A 22,327-nucleotide genomic window follows, 5' to 3' on the forward strand; every position below is an offset into this window, starting at 1 on the left:
CAAGCACCCCCGCTATGGGTCTCAGCTCCCTAATGCGGGCATAGAGGAGAGCAGGGTATCTATGTTTGCGTCTGATTCCGGGGAGGATGGTAGATAAGTGAATTTCTCATAAAGAAAAGCGCGTTTCTTCAGTGCATTTTTCTAAAAATGTCTACAGCTGCACCTTATTTCAATAATACGACTCCATCAAGTTCGTAGTGTGCAGTTCATCATTCCAGATTTTGTATTAAAAGAAGATTTGACAGCTATGTCATGTGACAGGTGCCTGAAGTGAAGATTCAAACTTTGAAGAGTGGTCAGACACACAATGACAACGTTTAGTGGTTCAAACACACACGCGTGCACTCAGGCACGCACGCAAACACACACACACACACACACACACCAATGACAACAACGATGCTTTGGATTAGTGAAAAGGTTAAAAAAATCACAATCTTGAGTCTTAGTGATAGTGGACACACAGTAATTTGTAAACAAAATATAAACATACATACTCTACAACTACTGTGGAAACTTTTCTCCTGTTTTGGTTATAGTTCATCTTATTTGATTGACATATTTTATGTATCTATTTGTATTTACAGGATGTCTTTCTTCATATTCATTTTTTTTCTGAGAGCAGTGGATGCTATCATGGGGTTCAAACAATAAAATGAATCATAAAAAAATCTACTAAACATGTGACTATGTTTACAAATCTCAAAGTGCAAGACTGTAATGGGGGAAAAGTGCATCCTTCTAGAAAACCACTCAACTCTTCTCTAAAGACTGTCATCTTGCAGTATTCATACTTCATGCTGAGGGAGCAAGCACACATTAATACCTTTTAGGCGAAATCTTTGATTCCAGAACATCTTGACTGCATGTTACATAAATCAGAGTGATTAAAGCTACAAGCAGCAGCGTGCGAAGTCACGTCGGAGGTGGATTTTTCTGCAGATCGCCTCTTCACTCACACTTCAACTGGCTGGATGACAGACAGGGAGTCTAAATCTGTTACTTGGCAATAAAACATCCACCGGAAGAATCCAAACCATCCTGTATCTGAGGATGTATCTTCCCTCTCTGCGGGCATTATTACCTGGTCATTTTGGAAGTTGTTCAAGGTTACACTGATGAGTGTCCCTATAAATTTCCAAGCTCAATTATGGAAATGTGACAAAATGAGCGTTAAAATGAATCGACAAATTCTCTCAGTCAGAATTGGTGTTCGTTTTGGAGGCTATTTTCATGCTCCTGTCTGTCCCATTCTCGTTAATGGGATATCTCAGGGACGCGTTAAGGGCATTTCTCAAAACTGGCGATAAACACCTACTTAGAGTGAAGGAAGACCTTAAAATAATGTTGGTTACATTCACACTGATGGAGGCATTCGACCACAATGTGCTTTTTCTAATTTGATTTACCCTGTGTCAAATGTCCTTGTCAGGTAGCATCATATTTTGATCGAAGTGAAACTTTAACTGAATAAAAGCCAAGGCATTTCATTCTTACCTTAGCTGAATAAAATTGTATCTATTTTAGTTTTTGTTGTTGTTTTCGTTGCCGATCTTAATTTTCCTCTGAGTGTCATTTCAGGTTGTTCAAGCAGCTGATAGTTTTAGTCTTTGAACTAATACGGTAATATCAATTATAGTCAAAATTTCATTCACTTGATGTTAATTTAAGCCTTCTTTTAGGGTCGTCAACAAAAATGTTTCGTTTTTGTTTGGGTTGATGAAATATAATTTAAAACTTCTTGGTTACATCGGGGTGCCAAATCTTACCCAAAACCAAAGTGTTGCTAAGTATATATGTTTAATATCCAGTCAAAAAGAAATCCCCTTAAAACGTAATAAAGGACAAAATCCCGTCAAACTCAGTAAAATGAAGGGAATTGTTTTAAAGACTATATAATTTCAAGGTATTTCGCTTTGTTGAGACTTGTGATGAATAAAATAATCTACCCGTGCCCTCATTCAACAGATTTCGTGAAATAAGGTTATATTTTCTTTAAAAAAAAAAGCCTCTTTGTCTCTATCTGTCTTATCTTAAGGAGTGTAGTAATATTTTTGGACTGGAAATCCGTTAAATACACTCAGTTTGACTTTTACAGCTAACAGTGAAACTAAATGAGCCCCCAAAAAACCCAACTTGATTTGTTTCAACATTCAGTATTCTGGAACATTTTATAAACCCCCAATAATTCAGCTATTACTTCCTGGACCTAAATCTTGCCAAATAATTTTATGCGAATGTCTGTCAACAGGCCAAGACTTTACCGGTTGCCTAGCGACACCAGATTACAGAACATGCAAGGATGGAGATTCTTCATGAGTAATGTCAGAGATTAACAGATGATAATTTTGCTGCATATTTAAGGGTTGTTTTTTTTTTTTTTAAGTTGGTATGGCACACTGCTGGGTGTGGCTTTAAGTCACCTGACAGTAGTCCTCAGGCGAGCAAGCAAAACAACAAACACATCCGGGTCACAATAGCCTCACATTTACATCCTCAGCCTCAAAGTCAAAACAAAGCAAATCCACTTGCTAGCTACATACACATAAACAAATGAAAAAGAAAACAAAAACCCATATGGAGCATTAAAAAAAAACCCAAAATCATTTTCACATTAAACAAAAAAAAAAAATCACGGTTCAGATTCTTTATGCATGCAGCATGTGAACACACCTGGTTTACTAAGCTTTGAGTTACAGGCAGAGAGAGGACGCCCAGCTACATGTAGCCTCTCTGACTCCTATCGGCGATTTAACTCTTCGACAAGAGTTGCAAGTTGACATCGTTGTGAACTGTCAAGTGCTGAATAGTCGCCGCCTTCCATCTCTGCTTCACAAATCCTTGGTGTTGTTAGAAGTTGAGGCGTGCGAACGGTCCCTTGGCTCGTGATTATCTATTCAGTATGTGTAGTGAGTTAGTTAATATTTACAGTACCACAAAAAAACAACTAGGGGACAATTGGCACTGCTTCAGTATTTTCACATAGACACGCACACACGCGCATAGACACACACACACACACACACACACACACGCCCACACCGCAGAGTCTGTACAACTGTGATGAAGAGTGTATATAAGTGTGAGGGGCAGGGGGTGGGGGGTGGGGGTTGTGTTTGTGTATCAAGTGCTCTGGGCCGTCTTCTTCTTCCTCCTCCTCCTCCTCCTCCTCCTCCTCACTGAGTCGGGGAGCAGTCGTCCAGATCCAGCAGCTCTCTGACCAGTCTCTCTCCGAACTGAGCTCGGCTGTAGCGTTTGACCGTGTAGGCGTCAGACATCTTGTAGAGGATGTAGGCGTTGTTGATAGCGATGCTGATGCTCAACCAGAACACCTGTTGCCACGTCTTATTGGGCTTATGGAAGATGAAGTACCTGCGGGTGAAAAATAGGCTCTAACTCTAGTATTTTTGATGAGTTTTAGTATTCTAATAAAAATACTGTATCTTACATAACTACAAGAGCATCACTTGGGATTTTTCAACTTTTTTCTGTAATTAGCGTAAAAAAATACCGGAAACAGCAGGTGCATTCAGTCTTATGTCTGATACTATTAACAGTCAACAAAATGAGCAACACTGCATATTGTTTCTCACAAATATTAACTAATGTCATAGTTCTAATTTCAACAATCGAATGGTCAAACTGTCAAAGTGGAACTGACAAAAGCTTCCAGTCACAATGAAGCCAAAGCGTTAAGTGTATCACACCTCAAGCATTTGCTGATTCGAGTGTATTTGTGGAAAATGTCATACGTACTTGCTGTACTTGTCGTCATATTTGCAGATGTAGCTGAGGTGCGCCGCAAACGCCTCAACAGCCAGAGGACATGGAATCTCCCCACTTTTCCTCTTAATGATTATACCTGCCACAAACACACACACAAACACACACACACACACACACACACACACACACACACACACACACACCACCACCACCAACAGAAAGTGAGACACATAGGAACAACTGCTAACCACACACTGAAAAGGTTTTTAGTCATTTTAATATCACACTGCGATAACTAATAACACAGTCAGTATCAGGACAGTCCAGAGTAGCGCCTGTACCACCGGGACCCTGAGAAGGAGCACATGTAAATAGAATGGAGAAAGTAAAACCTCTCAAGTAGTAGGATATTCAAAACCTAGCCAGTTAAATTTAACCAAACTTGGTGGAGGAGTGGAGCTCCTTCAAATTAGCTGCACATCAGTTTCACATAGTGACAAACGGCAATTTCTTTCTTTCCTTTTTTCCCCCAGTGGCATTAGTCTGAGTTTCCCAAATGTTTGTCTGTAAGCTGGAACCTATCAAGCCGGTTTTCCCGAAAGGAAGAGCGGTATCACGAGCTACGGAGGAACACGCCTGATCTAGTTGAACTTGCAGTTTCAGAATTCAGCTTTATTTCATCTACTCAATGAAGAGTTTCCAAATTTATAAGAAACAGTGATGGTTTTTGGTTAAATGGGAATGAATTATTGCTAACTGAAAATGAGATCTTTTTCAAAATATGCAAAAGGTTAATATTAAAAGTGCAACTCGTAATCTAAACATATTAACTCATTTTCAAGCACGGAATCCCTGATATAATTTGATCTGTGATCATGATGAGCCTGAAAGAACATTAATGTGAATATAACGACGCTTCCTGCTAGTTTTCTTCTCCTTCTTGGAAGAAGTGAAACTCACTCACTCACTCACACTCACACACACACACACACACACACACACACACACACACACACACACACACACACACACACACACACACACACACACACTCATCCACCCACATACAGATGGGAGAGGAGAAAATCGCTATTGGACAATCATGCTTTAACTCATCTGGGGTTTCTGCTCTCTCGTCTCTGCCGCCAGTCAGCTCAGTTTAGCAAAACTGTTAAATCAAGACTGGATTATGCTACCAGAGGAAAGGGAATACCTTGATTCTGGTAATGGATTATCATGGATTAGAGGTACTCATTGATTTTTCCTGCAATGAATAATAAATGATGAGCCGACCGGTTTTATCTGATTTTTCTCATTGCTCATAATAGAGCCAGTCCTGAAATGGCGTACCAACCTTGTTTTGTTGGGGAGTACGCGTTGGTAAGGAACCTGAAGTGTCCTTTGTTGTACCAGCTGATCAGTGACATGCTGCCTTTCATCATCACTCTTGATTGGCCGCGTTGCGCCGGCGTGGAGCCGCAGACCAGCATGTTCTGGGGTAAACCTGTACAGTCACTCTTTCTGGTGCTCAGCAGCCCACAGCAATAGATATCTGTAATGAAAAAAAAACAAACAAAAAAAACCCAAAAACATCAGACCGTTGTTTATTGTCATGCAGGCCACGCCTACTTTGGGCATCTCTGGAAAACCCATTCTGGCCCACTTCTGTTGCCCAGTATTTCATCAAATCTTCACCAAACGTCACACGTGAGCGTGTAACATGTGATTTTCAACATCTTATCAATTCTACTAAGAAGGGGTGCCATTGCAATATTACGATATTTCTACAATTCTCGTTACCACATACGGATGTTTGGTTTCTGAAACATCTCAATTTATTTGCTTGTACACCAGCACACGTGGAATATGTACCTTCAAAACCGTCCCAGATAGCAGCCGAGGGAGCAAAAGCCTTTAATTTAGCTCACTCGTAGCCTGTCAGCTTGTTTTATCAAGCGATCCGTCCTCGTCTGTTCAAGCTGTCTGCAAAGGTTACTTTTTTTTTCTGTGCTGTTGGTGATGCGCAGCTTTGTTCAGACGTCAAGTGTACAGTACATTACAGCATGACACAAATGGCTCCATCTTGCGGTCTTAAGTGGATCCCCATCCACTGGCACACCCTGGTGACCACTAATGTTCCTGAGGTCCGTAAAGTCCCTCTGCACAGATGGGCTATAAAATAAACACTATATAATGTTCCTGCTCCATTCTGTTCAAGCATTTTGCTTCTTAATGATCCAAATGTAGTTTCTCTTTTTTTTTTTTTGGGCCTCCTTTATTTCCTACATAGATGAGCAGAAGCCAAACAATCATGTGCTGCTGATTCATTATTGTTCTCAATTTTGGATTTTTTTTTCTGTTCTGCGTGTGCCATGCACTGTGCATGTGTGCCGGTTTTTGTGTGTGTATGCGTGCGTGTGTGTGTGTGTGTGTGTGTGTGTGTGTGTGTGTGTGTGTGTGTGTGTGTGTGTGTGTGTGCATATGCACTGCAGAGAGGCACAGGGCAATTAACTCAGCCCATTAATCCAGCATGATAAATTCTGAAAGAAAAAAATGTTGAACAAAGCCTTCTGAAGAACATTGAGGGTTTTTTTTTTCTCTTCTTCTGTTGGCTGAATGCCTCACGGATGCTTCACCCAATTAGGATGACAAAATATTGATTATATCTCCGGACTTGTTTGTCTTCTCTCGGTGTACTGCAGCTCTGGCCGATCGAGTTTTCAATCGTTCTTCTGTTGTGGCATTTGTAACAGCGGGAATGGAAATTTCTAAAGGAGTTGGAGCCATTGTGACGGATTTTTCTGTTCTCCGCTTCACTTGTTTTTTTTATCTCATTTGACGAGAAGACATTGGACTAATTCGACTGTTATTAAAAAAATAAATATAGCATTATCCTTTCAAAAGAAAAAGGCTTTGTTGTAATGGGTATGAAAATCCGAGCTCACATTCTTTTTCTAAAATATATCAAATCTGAGCTGATATCCACTTAAAAACAATATTTTTCTTCTTCTTCTTTTTTTTTCAGTGGTAACCAGGCAAAACACTCCCCATGGAATCTCTCGCCAACTACCGTAGATGTCAGAGGACAATAAACGATTGTAGGCCGTCCAAAAGCTGATCCCTCCAAAATATGGCGAGATAATTCATCTTCTTTTCTCCTTCCAAGTTCGTCTTTTTATAAATGGTTGCAAAAATAATCATTTGTGCCCTTCATTTCAAAATATGAGAATGCTGCAATATCGATCTCCTTCTTTGAGATTTTTTTTACACAGGTTTTAAAGAAGACTCTTTTAACTGAGGAATAACTGTTTCGGACAGCTAAGGCATGGGAGCTGTAAGAACAGATAAAGGAGACAGACTGGTGGAGTCGAGCTGTTACGGTGCTGTTGTTGAGGTATATTTCCATAATTTTGGAATAAACAAACAAGCTAAAACTGCAGAGATTACAATAGCAAAAGCCGCCAAGTGAAGGAGGAGGGTCAGAAGAAGAGACGACAAAAGGAGGAGCAACAAGAGGCGGGTCAGATCTGATCAGATACACACGACAGTAGAACCTCTGCTCGTCTACCTTGTTTGCTAAACTCGGTGAAGAGGCTGAGGCTGGTGATGGACGGCCCAGTGAAGATGATGGTGTTTCTGCCGGAAATGTTCTGGCACAGTTGCTTGGCCACCAGACTGTGGAGCTGAGGCTTGTTCTTCAGGGTGGCTAGACCGTCTGGACCCTGACCCTCCTTCAGATGCACCGAGATCTGCACAAACAGGGGGACAGACAAGGCACATGGAGATGAAAGGAATCTTAAACTGATAAACTTTGTTTCCTCCTGACTTGATTCTTGATTCTCTGTAGATCCATGATTACCTGGATCAATCTGTAGATCCTGGATCCTAAAGACAGTTCTTAGTCAATGGCAGGATGTAGCCATCAGCTATATTATTATCCCTCTGTGTGGCTATATTATATTTTTGGGTTATCTATTTTACATAAATACATCCCATTCTTGTTCATGCAAAATTTCAATAACTTCTTGTTCTCCTTGGTGGAGGTTTGAGCCGAGTGCATTCTACCGTAGCTCTGCTTTGCTTTCATGGGTCATCTGTAAGTTACCCACCTAAAGTGAAAAAAAAAAGTCCATATAGTAGCTGAAATCTCACTCTACACATAAATGCGTGTCAGCGTTTTGGTGCAAAACACCACATCCTGTGGCAAAACATGCACGTAATTTAGGGGTAATCTGGTTGATAAATATTGATGTTTCTTGTGTGCAAGATTAAGATTTAAACCTGACTGCGTCACATTAAACTAAAATCTAACCGAGAATATTATTGGGGAAAGAAACTGTCAGCAAACATGACGAAGATCAGGCCTGTATTTGTGCCTTTTTTTGGCTCAGAACAGACTGACTTCTCCATTTTTTTTAAAAAAGATAAAGACGCCAAAAAACACGATGATACACAGAAAACACTACACACATACACACTGTATTAAAGTATATTGCTTGCGAGCTGAACTGCATTAGCCTGATTAGCCACCACGTGTAGCCTGTGGCTATTATACTAAGTGGCCAGCCTTGCGTAGTTTGGGTGTGTGCGTGCGTTTGTTTGTGTGTAGTCTTGTGTGATATCCTGGCTAATGGCGTCTCATTGATTCACTCCATTAACTCGTTTCATTTCTTATGTTGTTTTTTTCTCTCCCCTGATAGACTTTGTGTGGAGAGAGGGACACACGCACACACACACACACACGCACATGCGCGCGCACACACACACATGCACACACACTAGTAAAGACTGAGTGACTGCCAAATGGCCACCATCGCTGTGAATGCTTATTTGCTCAACGGATGGGGACGCTGGAAAAGAGTGTGTTAAACAATGGAGGGACTAATATTTCTTACTAACAACGGGTTGTTTTACACCGCAGATTTGAGATGCCAAAAAAAAAGGAATTTAAAAAAGTTTCTGCCACTTTAATTTGGTATAAATTAAACACTTTAGGTTCTCATGCTTGCTCAGTCCCTTTCCTTTAATTCTGGACTGCATCCAGGCTAGAGAAGGAAACTAAGTTCTGTGCCTACAATTTTGCAGATTATGGGGTCTGTCCTGACAAGCCCCCACTATACTGCATTTTACTGATGTATTACTGTACTACTTAAGTTTCTCCTTCCACCTGAACAAGAAAATACTGCATTTTTTAACTGGAGCTCTTTGTTTCAGTCAGATGTCAGACCAGTAATGTACAGTATGTATCAGACTGCAGAGTAACTCATGATACTTGACGGTGATACTGCGCTAATTGATATGTTGCAATTACTATTAATCAGCGACACATCACTGTGTATGCGTAAGTGAAAAGGGGAAAAAAGGGCAAAAGCAGTAATTATGTATGATATAGTTACTGCTTAATTGTGTCACTTGCATACATTTTGGTGACTGAGACAAAACAATGTACAGTAAAGTACATAGTCTTTGCTCAGAGCCTCTTGAACACACATTTACAACAAGCAACTGGTCCAAATGACCAATAAATCAAAAAATATTCGTGTAATTTGCCAATACTAACAGGAATGCAGATAATTTCTTGCCTCTCTTGAACATATTTGGCATTGTCTTTGTAGCGTTCCTGTGACTGGGAAGAGTTTTGAGAAAACACGTCAGTGCTTGATTTCTTTCATCATTCCAACGTGGCACCAGAAACAAATTCATCTTCATTACTGGAGCTGGAATCTCAGACACAGATGTTCTCAAAAAGTGGTGTGTGTGTGTGTGTGTGTGTGTGGGGGGGGGGGGGGGGGACTTACAGACATCTACAGCGTGATTTATTAAAAAAAAGTGGAACAAGCCGAGCGCTAATTTGGAGTTATGTGTCTGTGAGTGTCACACTAGGGAGGCTGCCTTGAACAGTAAGTGACAAAGGAAACCTCTTGCTGTCAATAAGTTGTGTTTTATCTCTGTAGCAACCAAACAACGACCAAATGTGTTCTCCAGCTCTGACACTCCTGCAGTGCTGGCCACAGATGAACAGAGGTGTTATGTAAGTCACAGCGTAGGAGTGGAAGGTTGCAGAAAGGGCAAAGTTGTAAGTGAGGAGAGATGTTCGGTCCGTGCGAGATGTGACAATGTTGAGCTGATCCCGAGTCAGCAGCCGCTCCACTAAAATAGCATCAAAACGACATTCTGACCAAGAATATTTTTGGTCCAGACGGTGCTTCAGTTTGATCGTGGTTTTCAAATTCTAACTTCTCTTCACATAAAGCCCTAAAAATACTCGCAATATCGATTTTCTTCTTCGGTACCCGAGCAGCTAACGTTGCAACACGGACAACCAGGGAATAATGTGGGAATTTTGTTGTGTTTTTGACCCCCAAAATTTCAACTCAGCTCTCAAATTTCAATCAAGTGAACTAAAATATCCTCCCATACAAGCTTTTTCATTTTCTTTTTATTATTAATTTGGTAACTTTAGGGGTAATTATATTGACTCATATCTCATATTTCATTTCCAAGAGACTTAAACTTCTTGCATATCACTGACAATAATCCTTACTCACACACACCAGACTCACGCAGGTAGGCACACACACATACACACACACACACACACACACACACACACACACACACACACACACACACACACACACACACACACACACAGCTACCTGACAGATGAATCCAGTAGAGGTGCACTGTCGAACCCAGAGGCTGAACTTCCTCTTCTTCCTCTTCCTCAGTTCTCTTTCTGTACAGGTGGTGATGAAGACCGGGTCCTCGTCTATCAAGGGTTCATGAAGAACCTGCAACATTCACAGAGATCATTACATAACCATGTTATGAGTAAATACACACGTACACACACACACACACACACACACACACGTACACACACACAGAAAATAGCTGGACTATAGATAAAGGGATAAGACAGAGGCGAGGTATGATGTAACATAAGAGGGCCGCCAATGGAATATCCTCTGAAGTACTATAGTGATCCTATAGTGTGATCCTGTGGAGAAAGAAAAGAAATACTCACTATCATGCAGCTCTGTCTGTAAAACCTGTCAGAAAAGTGTATTCTTCCACTCGTTAGTGGTTGTCAATTCTATTTCATCCCTCTAAAAGGTTTGTTTCAAACTCCAGCTGGCAGTACTGTTGTCACATGGTTGGGTGTTTTACCTGAGCCAAAAATCCCAAATTACTGCTGCCAAAAACCTCTTAGACCCAAGATGGCTGCCACCCCATGATCTTAACACCAGGACATGGTTGATATCCATGACAACCCTCCACTTCTTCTCTTTTTTTGCCTCTGTTTTGTTCTTTTTATCTATTTTTTCCTCTCCTTTTGTGACCAAAACAGCAACGATGGAGAAAAAAATCGACTTTGTTAGATTTCTTTTGAGCCTGACATTGAATTCAGCCTGACACAGTAAAGTCAGTTGGTGAAGTTTTGATTAAAATAGAGGAAATTGTACAAGCGGCACTTTGACTCTCTGCAAAGCCGTTGAAGATCGATCCACATAGAGAACAAACACATCATCAAGCTATCATACAAAGTGTCAGGTTGTCTGCATGCTTGATTTAGGATTTTTGAACAATGTTGTTCCAAACCTGTTATATTACATGTCTGAAGGCGATTTTTGAAGGTAGAACCACATCCCTCCTGTGTCATTTCCTGCACGATTCATATATCATGTGAATTCACAGGGGCGGCATGGCTCAGAGGTAGAGTGGCCGTCTAGCAACCAAAGGGTCGCTGGTTTGAGCCTCACTTCCTCCGGTGACCATGTCCAAGTATCCCTGAGCAAGATACTGAACCCCTAATTGCTCCTGATGGCCCTGTGACGGACTGGCGACCCGTCCAGGGTGAACCCCGCCTTTCACCCAGTGTCAGACGGGATAGGCTTCAGCCCCCCCCCCCCCCCGTTACCCTCAATGGAGAAGCAGTATGGAAAATGGATGGGTGGGAGTTCACAGTGACCTTGACCTTTAACCACCAAAATCTTTTAAGATTCATCATCAATTTTTTTTTCAAGAAAATCCCTCAAGGCTTCCCTAACAAGATATCTTACACATGCGAGGTGACAGTGACATTTAGGATATCTTGTAAGGGAGGCAGCGACAGTGACATTTGACCGTCAAAATCTTTTCAGATCATCTTTGGGTTAAACGGGCCTTTAAAAAAATGGTTGGACAGACAGACAACAAATGTTTGCCTTGCAAATTCGTCTTAGTTCTTCCTTCCTTGCCCTTTGCTTTTCAGCATCCATCAACAAGTCTCCCTTGCAACAACAGGCTCAAGTAATTTCCCAGTCAAATGTGAATTTATGTGTTATACATGTGGATAATGTATGGGTTCAGCATTTGAATGTGTCTTCCTTTGGCTGTCACACATGGAGGTAGTTACTGCAGGTTGAGGCTCAGCAACCTGAACTGATTTCTCTCTGCGAGGTGTTCTAATAGCTGACCAGAATTTGATTTTTTTTTTTTTTTGGTAGATTTAATGAAAAAGAGAAAAAAATGGATCAACCTTTTAGCTCACTTGCCCACTTGAGAATTAAATCACAACACTGCATGAACACGTCATCTTAGCGACTGTAGAACTGACAGAAAATGCTGAAATGACAGTAGAAATAATTCCTCCCCGTGCGTGCGCACATGCACGCACACACACACACACACACACACACACACACACAAACACACACACACAAACTGATTCCCAATTTCCCCAATGGCAGACAAATCCAGGTCAGACACATCCTGAATTTGAACATTTTTGCTGCTGTTCCCTTATACTCCTCTACAAACTTTTTAAACTACTGAACAGATCAATAATTAATGATTGACTAAGTGACGAATAAATTTGATAGTCAACACTGAAAGTCATCTGTAAAAACGGTCAAAAATACATTTCTGCTGCTTCTTCATAAGTAAATGTAAGTACTCGAAAAGATCTCAGTCTTTAATTACATTACACAAACTACTATTAGGTTTAGGACCGTGGGCTTGATAAGACAATACATTTATTTAACTTTCAGCTCGTGACCTTTCTCAGGATTTACTTATTTTACTAAAGAATTTCATGAGGCCACAGTTAAGTCAAGATGGGGAATTAAAAAATGTATGAAAAATGATATTCAGCTGCAGCCCTGATTTGATCAGCACACCTTCTTTGCATCCAGACTTTTTCTAAATGGGTTGATGACATTTACACAATCTGCACAGCAACAGCTTCAACCACACTCTCACTATCTGGGCACACTCTCTGCCCCAGGATCTGAAACTTAACAGATAAAAAAACTGGCCTAGATACACACATCTTACTCTCTCTCTCTCACACACACACACACACACACACACACACACACACACACACACGTGTATGAAGGCTTGTGTGCTCTCACATCTTCAGTCATTTTGCTTTAGAGTCATGCACACTGAGTTATGACGTTAAACTGTCTTCAGCAATGATGTGAACGGGATGTCGGTCTCGTATTTCATCACACTTAAGGCGATGATATTGTGACACGTACTTTAGAAAGGCCCGGGGCAATTTAATTAACTACCTCCAAGAAATTAATGAAAATGAAGAGTTCAAAAGTGGCTGCAGACTCTCTCTGTAAGCAGATGAGGTTGAGGTGATGCAACAAATTTGATAGGTTTATAAAGTTTAGTTGTCTGACTATTATTTTCTTTTTCTGCATCACATGCAGATAATGGCGTAATCAAACATCCTGATATAATGGAGGTCAGGTTGTTTAGTCATTGGTTCTTTCAAATCTGCAGCGCTGTTCTGCAAAAAAAAACTTGTTTAAAGTCCCAAAATAGAGAGGTGACGCTAGCGCTCCACTGCCCCAGTTGCATAATTGTAGATCTAATGCACCCAGTGCAACTGAGAACAACTAGAAGCAAGTTTTCTGGAGGCTGTTAGATATGAGTGCTTTTCCCAAATACTTGCTGTGCAGGTTATTTTCAGTTTGGTGGCTTCTCATGGGAGCAACTTTAAAGAACACATTTCTTCATGTTTTTAACCAGAGATTGTCTTGCTACTGTGTTGTCCATAAAATGTATCCTCAAGAGTAGCAGTACCTGCACCGCTAAGCAGACACGGGGCTAAAGCTCGTGTATTGCAGTAAATCAGACAGGCTGAGTTTTCAGCCTCTGAGGTGTCAGTTGTTAAAGTGATGTTGCTGCTACACAGTTTCAAACAAGACCTCATCTAAAATTAACTTTGCTTTTCAAGGTCTCACAAACAGTGAGCTTATGGCGTCATTTCGTTGTCACTACAGGACGCAGGAAGAGCCAGCCATGCATACCTAGCTTGAAGCTAATGGCGCCCAATGACCACCAGCTACAAACAAAAACTCAAGTGCATCATCTGGTATAATCCATACCTTCTTTATCCAACCATTTGCTCAGTAATCCACAGACCTATTGATTCAAGCTAATAACAAACTACAGTAACTCTGGTGCTGCACGCGTTGATGGTGTTGTAGAACTGGAAGTGTTATAGTTTGCTCTAATCGTGGATTACTGACCTGTAAGAAGATGATGCACTTATGAGTTTATTAACTGAAAATTTTGAAAACTGTCAATGTAGTTTCTAAGTGGTGGCCATGTGGTGCCATTAACTTCAAGCTAAATATACATGGCTGGCTCTTATTGCATTCTGGAGTCACCAAAAAGTGATGAAGCTGTGAAAAAATGTCCTAGTGAGTTTAAGAGAACTATTTGTGAGAATTTGAGAGTCAAAGACTCCTCGATTGCAGTATGACATGAATAATGATACATGGCATAGACATTCACAGAGAACCCCTGCTAGCAGTAGCATGCACACACCTGTGTCTGTGAAGGTTTGAAAGTGCAGCCAAACGACTGCTGCAGTGAGTCCAGGAAGGGCTGGATCTTGTAAAGGCCTTGGTTGCATCCTTGCGATGGCCTAAAAGCCACAATGTGGAAGTACTTGAGGATCTTCTCGAAGCGCGCCTGGCTCATCTTCAAGGCGATGCTCCGGTTGCTGAAGAACCCTGAGCTCCAAATGCTTAGCACGGACTCGCAGCGGTGCACGCTGGTGGAGGTGACGAAGCCCAAGAACGCTTTCATCTCTTGGGCTGTGACAGGACGCCAGCCTTCGTCTGAGCCAAATCGCTCCTGGAACTTCTTGGCGTACATGTTAGTCTGGGTGACCATGTTCTGGATGCAGTTGTCAGGGACAAAGAGCTGGAAGAAGTCCAGAGCTGTTGCAGAGGCAGGCATCTTCTGAGCCGGGCCTGGATGAGAAGATGAAGGAGACAGAAAGGGAAACATTTTGAAAGTGGAAAACCGACAGATTGACAGGGTCCCATGTGGGCCAACTCACAACTGTCACTTAATCCCAGTTTTTCTTTGGCACCAAACCTTCAGTTTGAGTGACTCTGCTGAATACAATGGGATAAAAGTTGAATTAGTTGAGCTGTCACCGTCAAGGCTGTGTGGGATGCATACAAACTATTTCGTGCTTACATAAACTCTAAATTGACATCGCCTCAGAGAAGTAAGAGACAAGACAAAACATTTACAAATTAAGGTTTTAAAGTGCAAATATGTTCCAAATATACCACACAGACTTTTAATCTTCCTCATGAATCACACCCAGCAGTGTTTAGGGCGAATGTCACAAGCTGGGTGCAGCGGTTAGACAGTTTACACAACATGACAGCCACCACACTGTGAATCTTGTCACACTGTGACATTTCTATGCTGGTTCTGAGCCTCGTCCTGTTAGTGTTGTAACAGCCAATGTGTCAAAATCATGTTCTGCTGTCGTGGAGTTGAATGTCATTGACAGCGAAGCATCAGAAATCCTTTCCTGTGGAAATAAATCATAGATTAAATCAAGACCTGCAAATTTGGACATACTTAGACCGATCGCATAACACCAGATGAGCCCACCACCTTTTTGGGAAATGCACCTTTTAGTCAGGCAAGAAGATATTACATACCCTTCTCTCCTCTGTGCATGTATTAGAGAGCCACAGAGATCAGCTGACTGCGAGTTAGCTAAGCACAATGAATGGTAGTAGATGGTAAGCGTTAGCGTACCTCAGTTGAAAGTCATCAAATTTTCTACGAAACTGTCTTTGCTGGAACTAATTTAACTCATGTGCATCACACTCGTTACATTATTTAATTAAATACATTATAAGATATTGCAATTTTAGACAAATAGGAATCATCTTTTGATCTGCAATCATAGTTTGATCAAGAAAGTAATTCTGGCTTTAGTTCCGGCACCTGAAACACCCCATTGTGACTTCAAAATCTATGTTGGCCGTCTGTGTGAGAGAGGATGAGGAGGATCACTTCAGGGCAAACCAAGGATACTGATCCTGATCTACTAGATGACCTTTGGTGTAGTTATGCTAACCCTTCCCTCCCGCTACCATTCATTAAGCTAAGCTAACTAGCAGTCAGCTAGTCTCTGGGGGTCTCAGTTCCCTAATACATGTAGGAGCGAAGGAAGGATCCAACAAAGCTAGACTTTTCTCGCTTTCTTTCATACCGATTCTCTCGGATTTCATCCCCCATTTGTGTTTTCACATGATCTTTTCTAAGCTTTTAAGTGTTCAGCATTTATGCCACATAATCAGGACACCATGCAGAGACTTTGCTTTTGTAAATCAATTTTTTTTTTTCACCGCAGATGTGAGTAGAAATCTGGAAGGTGAGAAGAACACGTTCAGGCTAAATTGAACAGCACTATCTCATTATCTCTTAACAGCAGAGAACAAGCTTTTCACTCTCTCTACATCCTCTCTCATTCTCTCTCTACTCCTGCGTGACTCGAGTCAACCAAAATAATGAACTGAGACTATTGCCGCAGTCTTTTAATGTCGAGTTAAAGATAACAAGGCGAGGACTTGAATGTGTCACGGCAACATGTGGGAGAGGAAAAGAAAAAAACGAGGAAAAGACAAGAGGACAGAATAAGCACGCCTCCCACATAGTCGATGCATGGGCCAAGACAGCAGGAGGAGCAGGCTCCAAATCCACTCATTTACATTCCATTAGACTTGAAAGCTGAACGTAAAATCCAGCGTGACTTCCTCGGAGGTTGCCACTCCTCGATAAAACATCTGACATTCAGATGGAAGCTCCGCAGAGGCAAACTGACTCGCCTCATCTCTGTAAACCACAACCTGAGCAAGGACACGTCCTTTTTAATGGATAATGAAATCATTTCATAAACTGTAGAGCAAAAAAAAAGCCCTTTCTCCTTCTCTGATTATATATCTCTGATAGTTTATATCACTCTGACTGAGGTTCATCTACTAGAGAAGCTTTAAAATATTCATTCCCCGCATGAGTCTACCTATGTTGCACATACAAACAGACAGAAGCATAATCCCTCACGATCATCACCTGTTGTGATATTTCTGGTGCGTCTGGTCCAGCTTTTGCGGCCGTGGATTTACTGCAATAATGAGAGATTATTATGTATTCAGAGTGGATAATCCCTCCAAGTAGACTAAACATGCTCTAACCTCAGTTTTTAATGGACATTACAGAAAGAACTCATGATTTAGGACTATTTTTAACTTCTTTCTGGGTGATACGCCTGAAATAAATGTCACAATATATTTTGGATACACAATTATATAGCTATGACATCAACTTTTTTTTTTGTTTTTAACTCAAATAAGCAGGAATCTTTATGATAATAATTTAAGATGCATGTTATCTAAATTGGACAAATCTCATTGGTAATAACAAAAGATGACCAAGACAGGGGGCAGCACAAATGACATGGTTGAATTTAATCACGATAAAAAAAAAAAAATCACATAAGGAATGAAAATATCACTCCTATTTTATTCTCAATCCCTATATTGTGTCACTCCAATGAGGCAAAAAAAACAACAACCCTGAAATATTCTGATTATATTAAGAGTATCGAAAAATTAAAAAGGTTGACTGCGTTTTCAAACACTGTCTTAAAGGTTAAAGAACAAGGTGCTTTTGTTCAGTTTATGTTTGTTTTGCCGATTCTTATTGGGACACGTAGGTCTAATTAGATTAATATTGAAGAACTTCAGATTTTTGCCGGCTGTTATATAAGAAATAAATGATAAATCATTTAGAATTTTTTTGGGGGGGGGGGGGGGTTGTGATTTAACCGTTCAGTTTTTCAACATCGTGAATGAAATCCTTCGTTCAACTAGAGCAATAAAACCGATTTAGTCTAGTTTTCAATGAGGAAGAACGATGTAAAGGTATAGACTTCATCTCAGTATTGACCAAAGTAATTCCAATCTGTGCTCTTCTTCTGCGCTGGAATCATGTGACATATTTGGAGAAGGGACACAGACAGGGTGGACAGTCAGAGCTGGAGTCGGCCAGATAGACTGGCATATGGAGAGCAGTAATCTATCAGAGACACTAAGCAGAGTGAATGAATAAATAGTTCTTTAATACCCTTCAACGTCACCATCAGGTGGTTATATAATGTATTGGAGTTGTGGATGCATGTTTCATAATCCTCAGCTTCTCCACTACCCCCATGATGTATGGGGACTCAATCTCACAGAGATTAAGATGAAAGAAAAACAAACAACAACTTTGAACGGGGGAAATGACATTTGGAACATGGGATGGTTTCAAAAAAAAAAAAAAAAGACCTGATGCTGTGGCAGCAGACAAACTCAAAGTTCTTTCAGAGTGAGTACCAGGTTGACTTGAGGCTTTCTGATGGCTGATGATTTATGTACTGCGGGTGGGGGGGTGGGGGGTGGGGTGCACCATCTCAGAGGAAAGGGAAGCTGTCACATCAGAGCTGCGTCTATGTCAGCACTGTCACCGCCAAACTGTGAGACAGACACAGAGTGAAATGTTCTGCGAGACAGACAAAAAGACAACGTGCCGGAGCGCGCGCACACACACACACACACACACACACACACACACACACACACACACACACACACGCAGATGAAGCTACATTTTTACTCCGCCTGCAGACGTGACCTCATCTAACTTGAGCCGCTTCCGTGTGTGCGACATTACATTTATGTAGATACGGCTCAGGAGGCTCAGCTCTTTACTGTTCAGGCCGATAAAAGCAGAGTCTTTGAGGTCTGAAGTGTGATTATGTTCCCTGCAGTCCTCCATCCATCCACTATCCATTCATCCAACCAGCCAGGCAGCTCTTAATCATCTCAGCCCTGATACAGGATGGTGGAACCACACCCACAGCGGCTGTGCAAACACACGTATTTCAGCAAACACACACTTGTCAACCACACAAAGCAGCACCTGTGGCTCCTCGTGTTTAAATCAACATGGTTCAATAGAACAGGACAAATCCTCCTGTGGGCCCTCTTGTGTTCCCCTCAACTCAGTTCAGTTTATTTTAAATAAATGGAAGAGACGCTGCTCCATATTTGGACAGAGAGCAGGATTCATGAAGTTAGATGGATAAGTGGGCTGAGTAAAATCGGACACCCTTAAATCTGGAAAATGATTTCTTAAGCGTCCTGCTTTCTCAGTCCCCTTGTTATACAACTTCAAAGATTTAATGGTTTAAAAATTTCCACCTTGGGATCCTTCTTGTAAATCTGTAGTATTTGCGATTAGAACCGCCTACAAAACAACTGTACGCAGCAGAGAGAGAGAACCACAGGGATGATGTATTTTTGTAGGCCAACCTGGGAGTTAGCAACACTTTGGGTTCTCTCAGCTAAAAGCTGATGGGATTTTTACACTGGAGTTTCAATTACTACCAAAAAAAACAAAAAAAACAAACCCCACACATTGTTTTGGTATGATGATGTTTAACATCCTAGACAAACTGGTTTTTTTTTGTCACCCCATTTGTTAGCAACCGCAGTTTTTAACACAAATAAATGCTTTGAAATTCCGGTTTGAGGTATTTCCGTGTTTTACGCCATAGAAGATAAAAAGGTTAAAGTATCTTAAGCAAGCCTGAGCTGCTGACCCTCAGGCATTTAATCAAAAGCACATTCAATTTGACTTTGAGGAGATGGAACTGGCTTCTTGGTCCTCTTGTGCTTCTAATAAATGTTCATTTTTATACGAAATCTTAAAAGTGCGTTTCTATGCTACGGGATTAAGCAGACGGAGACCTGGTCTTCATGTTCTTCATGCTGGTTACCTCCAAGGGTGCAGCAAGATGTCGTTCTCACCGATCACCTTTCTATCAGCTAAAGAGGCAAAACAAGCAAATGCATTGTAAACCTAAATTAGACATTTTATGGACAAAGGGGCAGATAAATAGTTAAAAAATGTGTTTTGAAGAGAGCAACAGAGACCCAGCTTAGCTTGTAGAGGCGTGTTTGTTTTAAATATCGAGGGAATAATTTCTGAAGTGTTGACTTTGACGGGAAATTAGATAAAATGATTCATGTCTGACTAAACATTTGACCATGTTAAGATAACTAGATGACTCCTTCGCTTTCCTCTTTCCACGGAGTAAAAAACAGGATGTAATTTTCCTGTAACTGTCAGGCATCAATAAAAGTAACAGTGACAACAAAAAGATCAACAACGGCAAACGGTATGGACCCCCAAATTTAGTGACACCGGTTCTCTTATGATTCAGGCTCTTCATTCCCATCCCAAGAATACACACACACACACACACACACACACACACACACACACACACACACACACACACACACACACACACACACACACACACACCTACAGAGAATGGGTGCAACCCAAGTTACTGCAACCTGAGTGTAGGTCTCAATTATGAATTGTTTTTATTCCCTTGAGCAGAAGGACTAGAGGCCAGCAGCATTAGTGTACCTATTCTCCACCATATATACTCTGTGTGTGTGTGTGTGTGTGTGTGTGTGTGTGTGTGTGTGTGTGTGTGTCTATGATCAGGAAAGAGACATCCTGCTGTCTCTCTAAATTAAACAGCATGTCTGCACTGACACATGAACACACACACATACACACATGGAAGCCTGTGTAGCAAAGCACCAAGGGGTGAAGTATCAAAGGCTAAGTGTTTTCCATTAATACGGCCATTAAAGATGCAGTGTCACTCACTCATACACACACACACACTCAGACACACACACACTCACACACTCAGACACACACACACACACACACACTCACACACACACACACGAAGAGGAGACTGTTGAAGCAGAGCAGTGGCCCTATGAGTGCTCAGAGATGGCCCGCCTGACCTAAAAAACAAGAAGGTGAGCTGCATTTGAATGTGTTTCCATTCAATCACCTCAAACCCTCGGGCAACGCTTCCCTGTTGCACAAATGACCTTATTCATCTGGTCTCACCATAGGTTCCTTTGTACGGCGGCACCGTGACATCCTGCAGAGTCTCCGTCCAGCCCTCCTCTTCTGCCTGGCTCCGGGACAGAGAACCCGGGGGACCGGCTCCGCTGCCGCCTCCTGCTCCCCCATATCCGCTCTCCTTGTCGCCCCGTTTTTGTTGGTGGTGGTGGTGATGATGATGATGCTCCTCTTCGCCGACCTCGGCTATGTAGTTGTCGGAGTCTGAGTCTCCGGAGGTGCTGTAGAAGGGGTTGTCGCTGCTGTCATCACCGGACTCGCCGAACACGTCGTCGGATATCTGCAGGCTCTCGTACCGGGAGCGGGCCGCTTCCAGGAGAGACAGCGCCTTCCGCCCGCACTCCGCCATCTCTCACTCTCTCTGCGTGGTGATGCTCCCCTTTCTGTCTCACCCTTCCACTACCGGTCACGATTTTGGAAGTGTCGCCTTTAAAGTGGCTCCACCCTCCCCTCTCTGTGCTATGATTTATTGCCACCTGCCCTGCGGAACCCCGCGGCCAGAAGCGTGTGGATCCGGGGAGAGCTGTCCGCTTCAAGGGTACTGAAATATTTCCGCCCCCTACTCTGCCTACAGCGCTGCGCACTGGGCAAAATGATCACAGATATGGCAGCATCCGGGGTGGGAGACCAGCGATTTCTCCACGCAGAGAGGGAGGATAGAGAGACAGTCACCTGACACAATGGCCCTGCCCTGCTGTACCCTTCCATTCTGCAAGATCCATTCTCCTGTCTAAACTCACAGAGGCGTTCTAGATGCGGGTTGTTGGTGCCAAAAATGAATAAAGGGGCAAAGTCTTTTACTTTGTGACTTATACGCGAGATTGTATGATTTACTCATGTGCACAAAAGTCCCCCAAATCTCTTGCCATTCATGGATTTTGCAGGGTTTGTAAATTTAAAACAACAACAAAAAAGCAGACCAGCAACAACACCAACCATTTTGACTTCTTGATTTGAGTGTTCACATGAATATGGAATTATCAAATTCCAAAATTCTTATAGCTTTGATGATATTTATTTGAGCCCAATAAACCTGTCAAATTTGTGACATTTGAAGAGTAAAATCACCATCTGGTCAACATGGACTGTGTGTTTAGTGTGTGTGTGTGTTTAGTGTGTGTGTGTGTGTGTGTGTGTGTGTGTGTGTGTGTGTGTCTGTGTCTGTGTCTGTGTCTGTTTTCTGGGGATCCAGGAATTTTCAATCCAGTTGTCATTAATTCCATCTCCCTTTAAGTTGTTAGACCCAACATTACAAATATACCAGTAAAGTGAA

General features: G+C 41.8%; 1 protein-coding gene across 1 annotated transcript; it reads right to left on the reverse strand.

Annotated features, from left to right (window-relative positions):
- Window positions 1–200: 200 nt before the first annotated feature.
- pgbd5 (piggyBac transposable element derived 5) lies at window positions 201–21,642 on the reverse strand. Its single transcript, XM_086180874.1, has 7 exons — window positions 21,040–21,642; window positions 14,563–14,993; window positions 10,386–10,520; window positions 7,295–7,475; window positions 5,081–5,278; window positions 3,757–3,862; window positions 201–3,372 (listed from the first exon to the last, which is right to left on the reverse strand). Exons 1-7 carry the CDS (start codon window positions 21,401–21,403, stop codon window positions 3,177–3,179), a joined length of 1,611 nt encoding a protein of 536 aa, XP_086037000.1. The 5' UTR covers window positions 21,404–21,642; the 3' UTR covers window positions 201–3,176.
- Between the last annotated feature and the right edge of the window lie 685 nt (window positions 21,643–22,327).

The sequence above is a fragment of the Aulostomus chinensis genome, chromosome 16 (assembly GCF_037954235.1).
Source record: "Aulostomus chinensis isolate RoL2024-O1b breed Wild chromosome 16, RoL_Achi_v1.0, whole genome shotgun sequence".
Lineage (NCBI taxonomy): Eukaryota > Metazoa > Chordata > Actinopteri > Syngnathiformes > Aulostomidae > Aulostomus > Aulostomus chinensis.

Bases quoted from the DNA above. Each gene is read 5' to 3' on its own strand.
- pgbd5 (XM_086180874.1), bottom strand. From the start codon at position 21,403: ATGGCGGAGTGCGGGCGGAAGGCGCTGTCTCTCCTGGAAGCGGCCCGC. The intron at 3,863-5,080 runs GTTGGTACGCCA...TGTTTGTGGCAG, and splicing joins GTACTCCCCAACAAAACAAG to GTATAATCATTAAGAGGAAA. The intron at 3,373-3,756 runs GTACGTATGACA...TTTCACCCGCAG, and splicing joins TATGACGACAAGTACAGCAA to GTACTTCATCTTCCATAAGC.